At 40.2% G+C, this 20,191-nt stretch overlaps 1 protein-coding gene across 21 annotated transcripts in view; it reads right to left on the reverse strand.

The window, feature by feature from the left end:
• The window catches only part of ENOX1 (ecto-NOX disulfide-thiol exchanger 1), a 531,147-nt gene that overhangs the window by 86,644 nt on the left and 424,312 nt on the right, over nucleotides 1-20,191 (reverse strand). For all 21 annotated transcript variants that reach the window (XM_079136948.1, XM_079136943.1, XM_079136940.1 and 18 more), the window contains one exon: nucleotides 19,152-19,336. In XM_079136948.1, coding sequence (XP_078993074.1) covers nucleotides 19,152-19,336 — 185 coding nt within the window. The remainder of the gene's footprint in view (nucleotides 1-19,151; nucleotides 19,337-20,191) is intronic.

Genomic DNA, 20,191 nt, shown 5'->3' on the forward strand with positions numbered 1-20,191 from the left:
AGAGAAACCTGGCTCAGGGGAAGGACCATCATTTACCACCTAGTTCCTGCAAAGTTCACGCTTCTCCTTGGGAAAAAAAAAAGAGAAGATTGAACAAGCTTGAATTTTCTCATCACAGGGGGTGGTAAGACTACTCAAGATCTATTCTAGTTGAAAATGTCATCTGCTTCCACCTGGGGATGAAGCTGCACTTCAATTTATGCCAAGGTATGAAAGTAACTACGCCTGTGGCCTCCCTCGCTCAGGCGCGCGACCCCTGGGGGAGGAACATGGCTTGGAGAGAACTCCACCATTCCGATGACTGATACCAGAACCCTGGATCACAGAAATGAAATTGTGTTCAGAGCTAATATCCTATTACACCAGGCTATACATATTTAATTCCTTGGGTCTTTCCTCATAAATCAATTCCTCCGGGCCTTTAATCTCGTCAATATCTTTTCTGATATTGAATTTTAAATGCCATTCTCATTGCTAGGCAGAAAGGCAATCTCTTGTTCTTGATGGGATCAGGCTTCATTTACAGCCAAGGGACACCTGGAGCGTGGTCTTAGTCCCTGACCCTGCTGCTAAGATCTGAATGTCAGCCAGAGGCAAACAACCCAGGTTTAGGCCTGCTGGCTGAGAAAGGAGGTGGGAGGGTGAGGAGGGTAAAGGTTGGCAGGAAGGTGGGGGTTGCCCTTCCAGAGGTCAAACCATTAACCATGGGGTCGTGTCTAGCAGTATGTTGAGTGCCTGAGACAGCTAATGAGAAGCAGAAATAAGTATCTTCAATGGTCTGGGCCCACAGGATGCCTAAGACATGAAGTGGCCTTCTCCCTCCATGGGCTGTACACGGTCAGGGACTGCATTCCCCAGGCCTGAACTGAAGGGGATGCACAGTGTACGTACTCTGAGCAAGCTCTCCTAGGATGTGCAAGATGAGAGGAAAGCAATTCTAGGGAGGAACTCCAGAGAACAGGGACTGACAGCTCAAATATATTTTCAGGTTCGCCAGGGCTGGTCTATGACGCAGTAGCACTTTCCCTGCTGTAGAGAAAGGGGAGAAAAATCTGAGAATCCTTTAAGTCATGCAATTTTCCAAATGGAGGCAAGAGTGATTCTTATCAGTCTGCAAGAGCCACAGGGAGGTTGTAGAAGCACAGGAAGCTATGGAGATGCAGATCTGAGGGTCTAAGTCTGTAGGAAGTGGAGTGGTCCCAAGGGCAGGGCCTGGGGACTGTCTGTCTGGAGGTACAGTGGTACTGAATTTTGAAACAATATCAAAACTAACTGAAGGTCCATCCATTTATTATCACAGTGCATCAGCAATTCTAAGTAAAGTCAGTGAAGAAATATTCTTCCTCATACAAATCTTCAGCTGATCTAAATTCTAAACAATTGCGACCAGTACTGTTGAAATTTAGCAACACATACATCATCTTCAAATTAGCCTATTCCATTGTTTACTCTTTCACAAATATATTTTAGGTTGAAACTGATTTGCCTCATTTCTCAACCTTCTCCCCTCCCTCACATTAGGACTCACCTACACTCATTCTTTTTTTTAATCTCAGAATCATTTGAGCTTGCTTCGGACACAGCATTTCCAGAGTCCCTGGAGCACTACATAGATCCTGAATTTCAGCAGTAGGTTAAAAATAAACAATGATAGCACACTTACTACAAAGAGTACAGTCTTGAACTTAAGCTACTTGGATTCATTCCACAGGTCTGCTTCAAGAATGTTTACATTTAAATTTAAAACAGTAAGACAGAAAACTTTGTATTAAGTGCTAACTTTAGTTCCTATATGAAACATCCTAACTGTATTTTAACATCTAAAATATTGAATGTATTGTTAATTGCTAACTTTAAAGAAAATGTTATATTTGTGGCATAATTAGTAGTTGCCTAAACTGTGCCTTTTGCATTAGGTTTTATTAAGATTTACTTACTACCCAGGGGGCAATGATTTACATACAGTATTGTGTTAATTGTAAACAAGGATCAAAGTTCAAACTCTTAGGTGGATCAATGAAAACTATTGAATGGATACTTTTTTTCATTATACTATAATATTTTGTTCTGGCTTGAATACATATGAAGTTCCAAACGTGAAAATTTCAGTCTGCATTTCTTTCCTGGTCATTATCATCATTCATATCACTACATGATTATCACTGAAAGCAATGTCATTTAGAGGAGGGGAAGGTTTTAAAAAGGATTCTCTCCTAGTGTTAAACTGCACTAGGTGAAAATTATTGACTATGTATAGGGCAACCTGGTGCCCAAGAGAGGGAGATCATGACCTTGGGCTGGGAGCTGGAGGAATCTTTCATCGAACATGGATTTAAAGACCATTGCCTTTGCTTGAATATACCCCTAGGAGAGACTTATGTGAAAGACAGATGCTTCCTGGTATTTACATAAACCACTAAAATTACTAGTGATGATATGCTATATCCCACTAAGGCAACAACCTAAAAGAAATATAGCCAAGAATTGACAAAAAGGTAAAAAAAAAAAAAAAAAAATTCCAAATGTCAGTATTTCAGAAGTCAGCCTGATTAGCTCTACTGTGGATTTGCTGTGCAACTTTAAACAAGTCAGTTTACTGCCCTGATCTCCTCTTTTTCCTAAAATTTCTACCCTCACAACTGCTCATAAGGAATAACTTCTCATCTGCAAAGCAATGCACCATTTTTTTATTTTTTATTTTTTTGCAGTGCTGGGGATTGAACCCAGGCCCTTGTGCTTGCAAGGCAAGCACTCTACCAAGTGAGCTATCTCCCCAGCCCCCAATTAATTTCTTGAACACTGAACACAGGAAAAACAGATGCAAAAGTAGTTCAGAAGGCTCTAAAACCCACTTTCTCTTTTTTCAGATGATTTTTCTTTATAGTGTAATTTGCAGGGTCATCTTAGCTTCCTCATTTTCACTTTCTTCACATATTAAATAAACAATACTTACCCTTGGGATATTGTGAAATTGAAGAACATCCATTACGTGTGTGAGGCTCCTTGAATGGCAAAAGATTCTGAGTGAAATCAAAGTGCTGTCATTATTCTCTTTGCAAAAATGGAGAGGGAAATCCAGCAAGGTCAAGTGAGTTTTAGCTAACCTGAGTGGGCAGTGCCAGGGATTAATATTCACAGAGAAAGGCATGTTGTTTGCCCCACTCTAGCCATGCTGGTTACCCTCCTTCAGCCAATTTTGAAACACACACCAGCCAACTTGAATTAACATCATTCAAGCAATTCATAAGAGAAGATGTCAAATGCCTTGCTGAAGTAGGAATAGATATCAGTGCCATTCTCTCCATTGCCTTTCCTGGCAATTCTGTTGCAAATGATAATCCAATTTGCTGGGATTTATTTACTTTCATCACTCTTTTTGCAATGATATGAGGTGGTTATCACCCCCAACCTCTGGGCACGTGTACAGTTGTTACTGTAGAAATTTAAAACATTAACATGTTTTCCAGCTGGGGTTGGCCCATTTACCTCAATCAAACAAGAACCTGATTGAACAGCTGGGTCTTGCAGTGTGCCCCAACGGCCACCAGAGACTGGTTCTTTGTAGGGGTTATAACTCAGTCATGATCAGAGATGGCAGCTAGAAAACTCTGCTGGGTGACTTGTGACCCAAATCTTGTGGCCATTCTTGGATGTGTCTTTCTCTAGCAATCAGGATCTCATCAAGTTTAGCCACTGGAGACTCAACCCATAATTCATTTCCACATCACTGGCAACATATATTAACACCATCACTAGCCTCTTTGGTTGCAGCTTGAGGAAAGCAGCTTTTGACTTAACAGGTATGGAATAAGGAAAAACCTTGAGAGCTTTTAGTTGAATCTTACTGGTATAGCAAAGACCGAGTATGTTCTGAAGATAAATGAAGAGAGGAAATACAGCTGAAGGTCTTATCTAAGGATGGAACCTTTCTTTATTCTAGACAGTCCTTATCACCTAACACTTAACTCCAGACAATGGCAGAACTTTAGCAAAGATAATTCAATGATTACAATATTTCCAATTTTTCTTGGTTAACACAAGTTGACATTTTAAAGATTTGGAGAATCAAATATCTAGGGGCAGGATAAAGAGAGGAACTTAGTCCCTGAACTTTTTGAATCTTTAGGTGACTCTAGGACCAACTTCATAAGTAAATGGGCATATTCATCTATCATAGAAGTGAGAGGCAAAGAGTCTGCTCCTTCCCCAAAGTTTCCAAGGTATTTTAGTATATTCATGCTGGCCTGGAACCCCACAGTTTAGGATTCTTTGAGTAGCAGTACCCTTGGAGATCTCAAAGTTTCACCTGTTGTCAGCTCCAGGGTCAGGTGAGGGCTGTAGCGGACAAGACTCCTTTCCCTGAGTGCTTTTGAACAATCTGCAGGTGGCCTTGTTGCAGCTGCTTAGCCTCTGAACTATATGGATTTGTCCTGCTTTGAACTGCAGACACTTTTAAAGGAGAAATAATGATAATGACAGCAGTAACAGAAAACCTTAACAAACACTACCATTGTGAAATGTGTCACATAGTCTTAATAGCTGGGGCTGAGGTTTAACTGGTAAAAATATAATACAGCGTTGCCATCTTGCATAGATTGCAAAAGCACAGACAGAAAATTGCCATATTAAACCAAAAACAGAAAATTACCATCTTAATCTAAACTTCTCTACTTCTTTTTTTTATAAAGACATGCATTTATTCTTTTTTTTTCCAATGAACTATGTACTTTTATTTTTATTTGTTTTCACTTTTTTTTTATTGTAAAGAAATGGGATACATGCTGCTTCTCTGTTTGTACATGGAGTCAAGGTATACCATTTGTGTAATCATAAATTTACATAGGGTAATGTTGTTTGATTCATTCTGTTATTTTTTTTCCTTCCCCCCCACCACTCCCACCCCTTTTCCCTCTATACAGTCCTTCCTTCCTCCATTCTTGCCACCCTCCTTAACCCTAACCCTAAACCTAACCCTAACCCTAACGCTAACCCCTCCCACCCCCCATTATATGTCCTCATCCATTTATCAGCGAGATCATTCGTCCTTTAGTTTTTTGAGATTGGCTTATCTTACTTAGCATCATATTCTCCAATTTCATCCATTTGCCTGCAAATGCCATAATTTTATCATTCTTTATGGCAAAGTAATATTCCATTGTATATGTATATATACCACAGTTTCTTTATCCATTCATCAATTGAAGGACATCTAGGTTGGTTCCACAATCTGGCTATGGTGAATTGAGCAGCAGTAATGAACATTGATGTGGCTGTATCTCTGTAGTATGCTGATTTTAAGTCCTTTGGGTATAGGCCAAGGAGTGGGATAGCTGGGTCAAATGGTGGTTCCATTCCAAGCTTTCTGAGGAATCTTCATACTGCTTTCCAAGTGGCTGCACTAATTTGCAACCCCACCAGCAATGTATGAGTGTACCTTTTTCCCCACATCCTCGCCAACACCTATTGTTGCTTGTGTTCTTGATAATCACCATTCTAATTGGGGTGAGATGGAATCTTAGGGTAGTTCTGATTTGCATTTCTCTTATTACTAGAGATGTTGAACATTTTTTCTACTTCTTAAACATTAGACACAGGAAACACTAAGGAAGTGATCTGAGTTCCTCAGACCCTTTGCAATAAAATGATGTTGGTATGGCCATGAATGATAACAGCAAAAAAAGGTTCTCAGGTTACAAAAATGAAGAGAAACTTAAGCTGTAACTTCACAATTCCTATCACTATCTCACACACTATAATAAAGAGCTACTCCAGCCTTAGCCACCCCTGTTCTCAATCTGCAACTACATGCAGTTTCATATCACATGTGGGATGTCTACATGTGTCCTTAGGTGACAATTTCAAGCACAAGTTTTGCTGTAGGCAGCTCAGATTTTGGTTCCTAACAATAATGATGCAGAAAAGACAATCATCTATGCAATATGGATACTTAAGTTTGCATTACAAAAACAAGAGACAGAATAGCAAAGTGATTGTTGATGTCTTCTCAAAAGGAAAGAACAGGGAAAACACATTTTTAGGGTCTGTTAGCAGACTTGGTGCACCCTTGTTTTCTTTTTGCGTCCAGGAGACAACTTGAAAATGTAAATCAGGATATAGAGCCAAAGATAATAAGCAGTTGTATTCTAGTCCCAGTAATTAAAAATAATTATATCTGGATTAATCAGGAAGTTTTAAAAAATCACATTTTGTCACTAAGTTCACTGTGGAGAACCTTTATCATGATAAGAAAGTTCTCTTCTCTTCCACATTGTTAAAAAGTTCATTTTTCTTTGGTTGTTTTAGTTGAAAATCGTGAATTGATATTCTTTAGGCTACTAAAATGATTATATTACTCCAGTTTAATCTGTTAAGGAGATAAATTCCATTAATAGACTTTTCTAATGTTGAACCAACCTTGAATTCCTGGAGTAAGTCCAATTTTGTAGTTTATAAAATACCAGATTAAAATTTTCTTTTTTGAAGGATTTAAAGTCTATATTCATAAAAGCTATTGGTCTGCAATTTCCTCCCTGTTTACATGGTCCTTGTCTTGAATGGTACCAAACCTTCTGAATTAGTTGGGAAGCCCTCCTCTGAACGAGTTTGTAAAAGATTGGCAGATTACCCTTGTATGAGGGCAGAACTTGCCCCAAGAAACAATTTTTATCTACGGTTACTCATTCAAAGTTTTAAATTTTTCCTCTAAGTTCTATATTAAACATATCCCACAAGCTCTGATATATTGTGTTTCGATTATCAATTGCCTCTAAACATTTTTAAGTTCAAAGTTTAATTTCTTTTTGGATCTAAGGATTTGGAAGTATGCTTTTAACTTCCAAATATATAGAATTTAGCCATCCTTTTTTGGCATTGGTTTTTCTTAGTTTTACTATGGTTAGAAAATTACACCACTCCTTTGAAATTTGTTGAGATTTGTTTAAAGGCCTAGTAGAGGATCAATTTTTGTAAATATTTCAGTTATATTTGAAAAAGACTTTTTTGTATATGTCTTGGAGGTTTTACCTACAGTGGCTGAGTTCCATGAGAATGCTTTATTGGTACAAACACAGGTGGTCACAACAGGAGGAACTAGGAACAGCAGAGCTGCTTAGAAAAATGTTCAGCTTCCCTATACATTCTAGGTCTTTCACCTAAAGACTGGAGTTGTGTCTTCATGTCCTTAAAGTGTACATCTGTGATACAACCTTGCTTTTTAATATTAGGCAAAACAATTAGGAGAAATTTTAAGCACTGTGCTTGCCTGGTCTGGAGGCTTCTCAGCTATCTTTTCTAAACCTCCCTTCCTTGATATGAATGGTACAAATAAAAATGTCATCTCCCAGGACTTACCAGTTCTTCAAGCATTTGGATAGAAAGAACCTTGCTGGATCAGAAATATCTAGAATCAGGCACACACACGGCATCAATGCTAATGCAATGGCCTATTTTATAAGGTTCTGGCTGCTGGGTGACACAGGTTGTGCTGAAAAAGACCAGTGAGTGACAGAATCCCCAGCATCTTCACTCCAGCAGAGCCTGTTAATAACTTCTGTGGAAAGGATGACTTGATCTGTCCTTACACTTCAACAGACTTCTCAGAAATCCAGTTCGGTCCATGAGAGGGCATTGTTTATGTGGGGACAAGGGGGGAAAGCAGCAGAGCCTGAGAATCAGGAGACCGTTCAGAGTGTTCACTGACTGAGGGTAAATGTGTGCTGATTCAAGGAGCCATTCATTCATTCACTCATTTATTCATATAGTTGCTGGATCTGAACCACTGAATTAACCATAAAAGACTGGTTTCAGATATCAGGTTTAGTTTCAGTTCCATTCAGTATCAGAAGAAAACAAGAAACACCTAACATATAGAAAAATCATAGCCCCTATGTCCTAACTCAGAGTCAGATATAAATAAATGCAAAAGAAAAAGATTCTCAGAATGCAGACAGGCATGAGGTGCTAAGAGTCAGGGGCCCTGGGTTGTCTCCCCAGACAAGAGTGAGGGGCTGGGCTTAGCTCAGTGATCTGACTTCTCAATTTGATTGAAACAATACAATAAATGGGTGGAATTAGGGGCTCACTAAGGCCCTTCCTTGTTCTAACATTCTGTATTTTGCATTGCTCTTGTTGTAACCATAATGGTAAAAATATCCTTTCTAAATTTTATATCTAAAGCAGAATTCCCATTATGATCACATTCTACTTACTCTTCCTTTTTTTTTTTTTTTTTTTTTAACTGTGAATGGATTGTGTAGTTAAAGAAAAGCATAGGTTTCATAAGAGGAATGGCTAGCAAATCGTGGACTTAAGATCAGGCAAGTCATTCTCCAGCTTGGCTAAAGACTGGTCTCATCATGAAGGACCCAAGGGCTCAAAAGGAAAAAAGACCAAAGTTAGAGGCTCTCCTTAACATCTTCTTCTGAACTCAGTCAGTTCATATTACCAAAGATAGAGTGACAAAACTCTATCTCGAACACCCCCTTTTCTTTTTCCCCAAGTAATAAAAAGGAGGACTGCTGGGGAAAAATGGTAAAGAGAAATTCAGAAGAACAAATCTCTTATGGAGTCTACATTTAGGCCATTACTAAAACCTTCCTGACATAAATTGTGAGTAGCACTAAAGAAGTAAGAAGACATAGGGAAGAAATATAGAGGAGAGAGAAAAGAGAACAAGGTGTACAGACAATGAACGAAGGACAAAATCGCAGTGTACCGTTGTGTTTAAATGTCTGGAAGTGTGTAATGCACCATCTCGGTAAATCACTTGCTTAGGATAAAATGTAAATCATGGGTGGAAACATACATACCCTGACGTGGAAATGAGAGTTTCCCTCCTCACAAGTGAAACTCCCTCTGACTGAACATCTGATTAATATCTGGCTTTAAATAAATGAAGGTGGTGTTGATGGTGAAGGTCTAAGGAAAAGACCTATGGATATGTGGCAGGACCGCAGGGCAAATTAAGAAAACAAAAGAAAGACTAAGATAAAGCTCTGAAAAGTCACCATGTCGGTCTTTCATTTTAAAACCTTCACGATGCAGGTGTTTTCACTGATCAGATGAGAGAAATGGGTGGTCTACAAAGTGAAGACCAGATTGGGCACTAACTTTAAGTTTCCCCTGATGACTATTCAGGGTGCTTTGTTAAACAGAGGAGAAAACATAGTCTTTAACTAACCATCGAACATCTTGGAAGCTATTTCCCATTCCACACTTTGGTTACAGTTCCAGAAACTTTAACTATGTTTGGCTACCCCACTGCTCAATACTTAGAAGTTATGGACACTGATATGTTTTTATGTACCTAGAGAAAAGGACTGGAAGGAGACATGCAGATGTTAACAGATCTGGGTAGTGGTGGCTCTATGCATGATTTTTGTTTCCTATTATGTTTCTTTTATGTTTCTAAGTTTTCTGCATTGGGCATGTGTTCTTTAGCAAAATGGAAAATAAAACAAAAAACTGAAATGATAAAACTGGCTCAGGAAAATTATAATCCCACCTATGTTTCTCTCCCTTTGTGTATTCTCTTATCCAGATAAAGAGGAGTTTTTTCTGACTCGTTCTTTGTTTCCAAGTTGTGTTCCTTTGCCCACACCACATTACTCTCTGCTTTCTCTTCACAGCCTTCATTTCTGATGAGAAGGAAATTGGCCCGTCTTTCTAATCCCCCAGTGGCCTCTCCCAACCAGCTGCATGCAGAAGGCCCTGGAGCTCAATGCCCTCCCAACTGCAGCCCAATTGGAGAGGCGGATAATTGCAAGACTCCGGCTGGGAGCAGGACACCTGCTGTATGCAGGCAGCCATGGTGCTGGCAGGGTTCAGGGCTTCCCTGTGAAGGAGAAGGCTTCTGTGCACTGGCAGGCTAAGAAGAGAGAAAGTCAAGGCCAGACCATCAGGATTCGTTTTAGCATCTATGGCTGGAAGGAGAGAGACAGCCTTGGTCAAGCAGAGTAGAAGGCTAGAATGTGTCTGAGGTAGAAGTCTGTCTTGATTTACTACATTTAAGAAAAGATCCATTTCTCTATAAATCTGGTACTCGTAGTGTGATATGGCCTATAAGTCAGGAGGCAATTTCCAAAAGAGGTGGTGAAAGGGAAGGTCATTCAAAGGTTATCCAACCACTGCTGCTGGGGGAGTCGGGAAAAGCAGTACCTCAAGCCCAGGAATGGCTGCAAGTCGACTAGAGATTCAGGGTTTCCCATGCAGATGTCAGAGAAAGCCGCAGAAGGCAGAAGCCAGATGATTGTAATGGTCTGCAGGGCAATGCCATTATTTCTACTCCTGGCTCCCACATTGATTTGTCTGCTGGCCTCATTATTTTTAGAAGGAATGATTACTAATGAGGATGCATTTGATGATCAGATTAATTAATGGCAGAGTGGGATAACTAATGATGAGATGAAACCTCCCATAGTTAAATTTTATTAGGCTTCTTTTTCCCTTCCCAGAAAATGAAGAGATTTATTTTTGCAGTTCAAATTTAATAACTAAAAGCTACATGTATGTTATTTTCCTTTGGCTAGCTCTTACTCTGCTAATGCAAAGACCAAATTAAGGGCTGTGACACTCAGTCAGAAAACTGGCCATGGGCTTTTGCCATAGTATTGTTATAATGAACAAACACTTGAAGGATAGAACTTCCCAGGTTTGGGGAGCTGGGGGTGTAGCTTGCCTACATGCACTAGGCCCTGGGTTCAATTCTGAGCACCACAAACCAACCAAAAACATCAAAAAGGAAACTTCCCAGGCTTCTGCTATCATGGTTACCGTAGTTCTAAGGCACTATTTTCAGAGAAGGTCTCAGAAAGTTCTGGGACAACACAAGGAGCATAGGAGCTGTGGCCAGACAGTTCTGAGCTGGAGTTCAGTCTCTGCCCTATGTACCTGCACACTGGGCCAGTTGCTTGACACCTGTAAGTCTGTTTCTTTCTGGACAAACTGGCTTGGGCTCATGCTGAGCTGTTGTGAAGAGTGAGTAAAATAGTCTATAGGTGCTTCTGAAGGGAGTAGCCTTCCTCCTATAAGTAGTACAAGAGCAATAGCACGGGCCATATAGGATCATGGAACTATGGATCTGGACTCATCCACACTCTGTGAATCCTGAGTCTTCTCTTAACTTTCTGCAGCTCTTCATATTTTTAGCTGCAATATGGCAGTTGTAGTCTGCATCTGCATAGAAACTTTTCCAACTGGGTTTTCAGATGTGGATTCACTGTATAACAGCTAAGCCTCAGTGAGGTTGGAAGGACTCATTCTCCAGGTGAAGAAACTAGGCTCAGACAGCCTGATGTCCCCAAGTAGAACAAAAACAGTGACGCCAGAGCCACCTTTTCCTTCCACTAGGTCAGTGTTTTCATCTTATTATTCATGCCCTCGATGGTGTGAACACAGCTCCTTTCTTCCCTCAGAGAAGATAGCAAGGTACCCCATGGTCCATCCTTGCTTGAAATTGCTTAAAAAAAAAATAAAAACCTTAGGGAGGTTCCCCTCTCCATTACCTTCACTTTTAGTCTTTCTGTCTAGTTCAGAGTCAAACAGGAAAGTGCTTTGAAAACTCCCAAGCCCCTAACAGATGTCAGGTGCAATCATTTCAAACAGGCAGGACTTTGTAGTGGAAAGCCCTGGGCCAAGAATTAGAGAATTGGTTTCTATTCCTGGTTCCAAGTGTAGCCAACAGTCTCTGTAAGAGTCTCCTGACGAAGCGGGATACCTACCTTCTTCTCCAGGTGTGAGGGGGATGGCATGCTGCAAATGTCAGAGCATGCACATGCTGCCAGCAGGAACTCTACAAATGACCTTGAGGAAGCTAATGAATTTTCATCACGTGAGCTGCTTTTATAATGCACCAACCCTAGGTAGGTGCCTGAAGAATGGCAAGAAAATGAAATGACAAACTCTGGGGTAATGAAAAGGGAGATCACGGTGGACTCAAAATTTGGTGGCTCATGTGAGCCCTGATGTTTAGACCTTGGACCCTTTTAAAGCCCCATCATCTGAGAGATGTCTGTGCTATGTGATTTTTCTGATTCAAGTAAAATGCCAGTGGATTTTAATGTGAATGTGGGAAATGTCTTGCAAATTATTTTCCATGCAAAAAAAAAAAAGGAACTGCATCTGGGTAGTTGAAATGGAATCAGATAAATGTGGGGTATGTCTGCAGTCACAGCTTATAAAGACTCCAGGTTTTTATATGTGTGTGTCTATTTATACATGCACATATTTTTGAACTTTTTAGAGCTGAAGGCTTTACTCACAGAAGTCCTGTGGCTCTGCACTATAATGATGATATTTTCTTGCCCTGCCCAGTGGTGCTGAATTCTTAAGTGCATGGATGTATAATGCTTTCATATATTAAAGACATTATGATAACATTGCTAAAAGCTTCTTCCTGGATGAGTCAACTATGAGATCATCACAGATATATTATTATTCCTTCCAACTGGTCATTTCTGATAGTCATAGACTCTACTTAGAAAGTAGATTTTTTTTTTTTTAGTTTTTCATATGCCACATCTAGCATTGAGATATTACCTAAGAGTCCTTAAGATATAATTTATTATAAAAAATACTGAATTTCTTCTTTTAGAGGGATTTTTCCCTTTTGATTGTCCTTCTGTGTTTGTGCCAGCTAATTGTTTTAAAGTATTAACAATAAATGAAGAACTAATGATTCTTCCATAGCATCTTCCCATATCTCTGCATGTTCTTCTCAACCTGATTTGGACATTTTCTACTCTTCTACTTTCTGCATAGAAAACTGTACTATCAGTTTCGGTTTCTCTCTCTCTCTCTCTCTCTTTTTTTTTTTTTTTCTTCAGTTCCCAGCCCCCTTTGTCTTCTAGGACCATGGAACAGAGCCTGGGTGGCTAGCAGAGTAAGCCATTCCTCTATCTTACAGCCCATCTCAGCCCCTTCTGTCTCCTTTTCCTGAATGCTTGTCTGCCTTCCTTTTCCTCCAACTCCATTTTAATTTGTGCCTTTGCCTTCTTTACTCCAAAACATGCTGCTTTAAGTTCCCTTCATGAAACTTGCTTGCTGTTCTTTCTTTCCTTCTATTTCTGGATGGTCAGAATAATTTGTAACACTGTCCCCACTTCTCCACCCGGGCCACGGGCTAATCAAGAATCCATTCAAAGGCTGGGTTAAAGTTAAAAGCCCCCAAACAGGTTCCTGTTCAAGACATCAGATGCCTTGTGTGTGTGTGTGTATGTGTGTGTGTTTTCCCGTCCTCTAGGAACTTGATTCAAATATCTGCCAGTGAAAAAATTTATATGAGCAAGCAGAAAAGAAAGGGAATTCAGGGAGTTCATACTACATGACAGGTTTTGCACTTGTAGCATCCTCTGCTCGCCTAAAAATGGAGCCTGCTGGTCAGTGAGCCCCCAGCTACCATGTGGGAGAAAGACTCAGCCAGGCAGGAGCGCTGGATGCAGCAATGAGCAGACTGCCTGTTTAAACAGACAGATGGCCAATCACTACCTCACTCATGAAGAAGCCTGAGTATGAAAGAGACTAAAATTCAAAAACTGAACAGCCAATACTGGAATTAATGGAAATGACTCGGGAACAAAAGGAATTTAAAAAATTCTAATTAGTATTCTCAAAAAGAGTCGAGAAGATACTTCAACCATTAAAAAAAAAAAAAAACAGAATATGACTACATGAAAAGAGAATAATCACAGAACAAAATAAACTTTTGGAAATAACATAATTATCAAACAGAAACTTCAATGGAAAGGATAAAAGAAAAAGTTAAAACAGAAAATGTTAGAAAATGGATAAAGAACATCATTCTTGTAGGTCCATTTTCTGAATGGTTGTTATTTCAGGAAAAAAATGAAAACCTGAGGAGCCCATTGTGGTGGTGCATGCCCATAATCTCAGCGGCTCAGGAGGCTGAGGCAGGAGGATCATGAGTTCAAAGCCACCTCAGCAACTTTGCAAGGCCCTAAGCAACTCAGTGAGACCCCGTGTCTAAATAAAATACAGAAAAGGGCTGGGGATGTGGCTCAGTGGTTAAGTGCCCCTGAGTTCAATCCCTGGTACCAAACAAAACAAAACAAAACAAAATAAAACAAAACAAACAACGACAACAACAACAACAAAAAAAAAACAAATAAAACCTGAAATCTTCATCTGAAGACTATCATGCCAAGTTAAATAAGCCAATCCCCCAAAACCAAAAGCTGAATGGTCTCTCTGATATGTAGATGCTAAGCCACAAAGGGCAGGCGGTGGGGGCAGAAGTTCAATGGATTAGACCAAGGGGAATAAAGGGAAAGGAGAGGGGATGAGAATAGGAAAGACAGTGGAATGAATTTTGATGTAACTTTCCTAGGCACAGATATGAATACACCACAGTGAAACTCTACATCGTGTACATCCATAAAATGGAGATCCTCATTAGAGTAAGACATTCTCCATGCTATATGTCAAAACTCTACTGTCATGGATAACTAAAAGGAACAAACAAATTTAAAAAAATGAAAACCTGAAAACAAAAGTGAAAAAATGATCAAGAAAGTGGAGAGACTTCTGCTGCAAACAAGCGCCTGTGGCGTGTCGGTCGCCCATCTCTCCTAGCACACCTTCTCAAGTGGGCTGGAAGAACTGGGTCTGCTGCACGTTTAAGGATTTCCATGGCTTTCATGAGATTTGTTTTAAAAAAAAATGATCTATTCCCGTAAAATTTTCTAATCATCAAGAGCAGCAATATCTGTACCCCAGTCACCTTCACGGCATCAAGATGCCACCTTCACCTCCATATTCAGTCTCCCCACCACGGCTATCTTCACCTCCACAGCTACCACTGACACCCTGGGTGACACTCCTGGTGTCATTATTACCATCTTGATTTGGACATATGCACTTCATTCTTCATTACATGTGAGTGTAGGGGAGCAACTGAGCGTGAGCTTTTCTCTATCCCTAAAATAAAAAAGTACTTATTAAGCAATTAAATATTGACTACCCAGTCTGCAGTCGGCCTGACTGACTTACTCCAGTGATGCACTCACTCACACTCTACTTTGAAAACACTTACTGATTCCTTACTATGTACCCCAAAGACCTACTCTTGCCTGACGTTTGACAAACTAACTGGGGTTGCTTCAGACTTGGGGAAAGCAAGTGATACAATTCTCCAGGTTCCATGAAGTCAGTCTGAATTAGTGAGACTCTGTAATGCAAATACAGAAAATCACACATATGTTCTTTGATTATAAGGCAAAAAATACTTGCTATTTCCCATCCCCTGCCCCCCAGATCCTCCCCTGCTGAAGGTTTTTAAAGATAGCTGACAAGCACTGGGCCTTACTAATGTCGAGCTAAGAGCGTTAGAGAGACATTGCTCCACATGGGCCAGTGGTTTGTGGGCCTAAGACAACTGGTCTTCAGACTGGATTTGCTAACACTACTGAAAAAGCATCAGATTGAAGTATTCATGAAGGAGTCTTCCCACAATCATCATTAGTCATACATGGTTTTATGATCAGCAGTTTTTAATGACATTCTCTAGTTATCTGAATATCTAGCAGTCCTGTCAATATGATTTACAGAGGCTCTGAAAGGAGTTCTGATTTTAAAATTTATTATTTAAAAATATGATACTTTGACCTATCCTCATGAATGAAAGCAAAAATATTATTTAAACTTAGGTGTGGATACCACTGTGGACTTACTTCTAGGGCTAAAAATGATAAAATCAACTGATGAGGATGCAGGACAACTGGAATGCCTGAGCAGACCCATGAGAACACACAATGGTACAAGGGCTGTGGGAAGCAGCTTGACAGCTTCTTAAAAAGTTAAACTTGCTTATAAATGACCCAGCAATCCTACTTCTCCATATTTACACAAGTGAAATGAAATGTATTTAAATAAAAAGCCTCTCACTGAATAGTTATAGTAGATTTATTCACATTTGCCCCAAACTGGAAACCACGCGAATGGCGACCAGGTAAACAAACTAAAGTTCTTCCCTGCAGTGGAATACTACCAAACATAAAAAGGAATAAATTTCTTTCTTTTTTTATTATTAAACTTTTTTTAAATTTGTTCTAATTATTTGTTATATGCATAGCAAGCAATATGGATGAATCTCAAATTCAACATGCTAGGTGAAGGGAGCCAGGCTCAACAGGTTGCATATTGTGAGATTCCTCCAATGGGACATTCTGGAAGTGGCAAGACCAAAAGGCTGAACACAGAGCAGGAGTTGCTCGGAGTGAGGCTGACTCACAGGTGGCATGAGAGAATGGTGATGGATATGACTTACAATGATTGTGGCACTGATGGCTATGTCACTGTATGCATTTGTCAAAATTTCACATGACTAAACACCTACAAAGAGTAAATTTTATCACATATAAATTTTACCTCAATAATCTTAACAATTCAGTGTAACCTGAAGATTTAAAACAAGAGTTTACAATATGTTCATTCTTATCACCTACAGAAACAAATGAAAATAAAAATAATGGTGCTATCCCCACAGCAGAGAAGTGTTAACTTCACTGCCATCTTATGATGCGGTAAAGGCTCCCACATTATCATGGCTACGAGCTATTGTTCCCTTTTGTATGAACCTCAAATCTTATTTAATCGTGACTCATATGCAGTGCAAGGGGAACTCAGTCGCCCAAAAGTCTTTCATTTTTAGGAACCTTACCCATGTTTTCTTGTTGAACTTGTGAGAAATTATAAGTGAACTATCCTTAAGGGATTAAAAGAAGAAAAGTTCAAAACTTTTTGGCTAAACTTGAAGGAAATTCTAAAAAATGTCTTCTAGTTCTTAGGTCACTGAGGTTCTTTATTCTGTTTTTTGTTTGTTTGTTTTATTTGTTTGCTTGTTTTTGTTACAGAAATAATTTCCCAAATGTAGATGGATTGAGGAACCAAGGACATCTAGGAGGTTTATGGTTAGAATCTTAATTGTCCCCCTCAGGTCCATGTGCACATGTGGTGTTATTGGGAGGTGGTGGATCCATTAAGAGGCGGGCCTAGCTGGAGGAAGTTAGGTCATTGGGAGTGTGCCCTTGAAGGGGATATTGGGACTCCTGCCCCTCTCTCTCTTTCTCTTTGCTTCCTGGTTGCCAAGAGTCAGCAGCTCAGGAGCTCCTACCATGATGTTCTGCCTTAAAACAGGCCCAAAAGCAACAGAGCCAACTGACCATGTACTGAAACCTCTGAAACTGAGACAAAATAAATTTTTCCTCCTTATAAGATGATTTACCTCAGGTAGTTTTTACAGCCAAAGAAAACTAACACAGGAGGCTAGCCCCTCCTCCTCCTCTCCTTGCTGGTTGTGGGGGAGACCATGGTTTCCTAAGTGGATAGTGGGCAGATTGAGAGGTTTTAAAATCAGGAGAATCCTTAGTACTAGAATTCAAATGATCAAGCTGTGGTCATTGATTCACATGTGACAAGATAGGATAGAAACAGGACTCTTAAAAAAGCACCTATCAGACCTGTAGTAGAGATGTGCTGCCAGATATAGTCCTGCATCCACCTAACAGCCAGTACAAACTAAGGCAGCAGCAGATGCTGTGGCTTGAGAGCTTCCGTGTGCTAAGGAAGCCCCACATGCAGCCCTGGGTCAGATCTTACCCCTCGCCTTCTCTGACTTCTTTCAGATTTAAATCTTTGTCCGCCTTAAAGGTTTTTACCTCTCTTAATCTTTTCTGGAGGAAAAGAGTGCCTGGTGCTTGAAGTGTGACAGTAGTTTGCAGGCTATGTCAAGGCATCATGTTCTTTGGAGAAATCTCCAGATTCTCATCCTGGCAACTCCCTTTCCCCCCCACCCCATGTTGGGGCATATGGACAACCCTGGAGCCTCACACAGCAGCTGTTACATCGATTTCCAAGTGCAGGGACCTGAGCAACGACTATAATGACATTTTCCTGGCTGGCTCTGACCTCTGAATCTCACTGATTAGTCTAACACACACTGTGAACATCAACCAGTTAGGACTCAAAGCCAAGTCTCAAAAATTGCTTTAAAATGGCAAGAGATGTTTAAGACATAATTTCTGTGACCTGGCCATTAACGTGCTCACTTCCCAATCCGTGATTCTTTTTTATATCTTTCCCTCTCAATTATTTTTCCCTGCATGGTTCATGTTTCTGTGGTAGTTATCCCTAATCACTGGAACACTTTTGTAGGCAATTCATATTCCTGGGCTTAGACAGCAGTCAATATGGGTGGGAGAAATTGAAAACAAAGGATCCTACTTACTAAATATTTCAAATTTCTCTTGTTTAAATAAAAATAATCATTTTTTCCCCAGAAAATATTGGTGGGATTTGAATATTCAGAGGGGTCATTAAAAACTACCCATGTGGAATGATGATAATTTATGCTCTATTATTCTAAGATGACTCAAAGGCCCAAATACCTTAAGAACATAATTATCAATTAATGTATTCAGATACAAATCCAGTCATGAATCTTGGATTTGATTCCACTGCTTCCATCACTCAAGCTTTCGTCTCTTTTCCACCTCTTATTTTCCACAACATATGCTCATGTTTTATACTCTGAAGTCCCCAGTCTTCCTCTCCTTTGTCACAATTCCATAAATACACAGCCTTAGATTCGGTTTGCCAGGTTCAAGTCTCGCACTCTATTCTAAAGTCATCCAGCTTCACCCCCAGGGCTTTCTCCATTCCATCAACAAGCCTGTCTTACAAATGACCAGACCCTAAGTGTGACCCAGAGTCAGAAACAAAAGAGCTTATATTTATACTGATCTTACAAACAAAACAACCTGCTTTCATAAACATGCTTTGAATGGTCATGCTTTGAATGTGAAGTTCAGTGATTATGGACACCTTGCTTTATGATCAGCCAGGATTTGCTGACCATTTCCCATGAGGCCATGCTTCACATACAACCTTTTACCCTCCTAAATTCTTTCCCTTTATTTCCTACCTCCAGGGCACTTTTTTTCAACTTATTTCTTAAGCTTGGTTTCTCTCCAGAGTCAACCCTTCCATAAAGTGCCACAGGCACTTTCCTTTCCTGTGAACTTAGCTTTCTGGTTGTTGTTTTTTCTACTTCATCTTTTCTGGCAAATGGCTGCCAATGTGCTCCCACTGAATACACATATCCTTTCCTCTTAAAAAAAAAAAAATGCTGGGACTGGTACCTGCTGCATGCCTTGCATGGTTTGCTGCAGAAATTGCAGCTGCTGGTCCTTGGTGAGGTTTTCTTCTGTTCGAAAAAGCTGCTCTTTCTCTTGTTTCAGCAGCTCCACCTCATTCCTGTAGGCGTCCAGCTGCCAACGGAGACTGTCATTCTCTTCTTTAAGAGCATAGGCCTGAGCAGCCAGGGCTGAGGGACAAACAGAAGGAGTTCAAATGAGTTACATTCTTACTTAGATTGAGGTCTTTAGTGGGAAAGGGAGTCTCTCGCCTAACTCGTAACATTCACACTGTACCAGCTCAGAAAGAAGACCCAAATGTCTTCCCTTGGGGCTCTTTATTTTGCATTTGGTAAGCATCACTTCTGTTGGATTTTTTTTTTTTTTTTAATTTTATTTTTCTAGCACTGGGGATGGAACTCAGGGCTTTGCACATGCTAGGCAAGCACTCTACCACCGAGTTACACTCTCAACCCCTCTTATGGACTTTTAACCTCCAATATTTGCCCTGTCTTATGTATGAATGCTTCTTGTAGGCACAGATCAATTCCTTCCAATTCTTGTCTCTTGACCTCTTCCCCAACCCTAGATGCCCTCACGGAAACTGGCCCTTGTTGCTCAGTGATGAGGATTTTCAGAATTTCAGGCAACAATCACATCTACCACACTGTTGTCAGCTCTCAGTTTGCAGAATTGCTCTGCTCCTTGGAGTGCTGCTTTCTTTCAAATAATCAGCTGTTCCCTTCCACAGGTTGAGGCATGCAGCAGCCTCCCAGGGGAAAGGAATTTATATGCACACCACTCCTTCCTGCTCTATTGCTGGGACAAATTGCACAAATTGTTTTCTCTAACTCCTATCAGAATGGTAACCTAGTTCCATCTGTTTCACCAACAGATTAAAACTCTTTTCCCTGCAAGGCTGAGTGGTTCCTCTCCTCCTCCTCCTCCTCCTCCCTGAAACCTGAAATTCCCTATGTGTAGACTCAGACTTCATTCACATCTCCATCTCACTGAGAAACCAAGACAGTTCACTCAGGGTCTTACAC

Source organism: Sciurus vulgaris (genome assembly GCF_902686455.1).
Source record: "Sciurus vulgaris genome assembly, chromosome: 4".
NCBI classification, from domain to species: domain Eukaryota; kingdom Metazoa; phylum Chordata; class Mammalia; order Rodentia; family Sciuridae; genus Sciurus; species Sciurus vulgaris.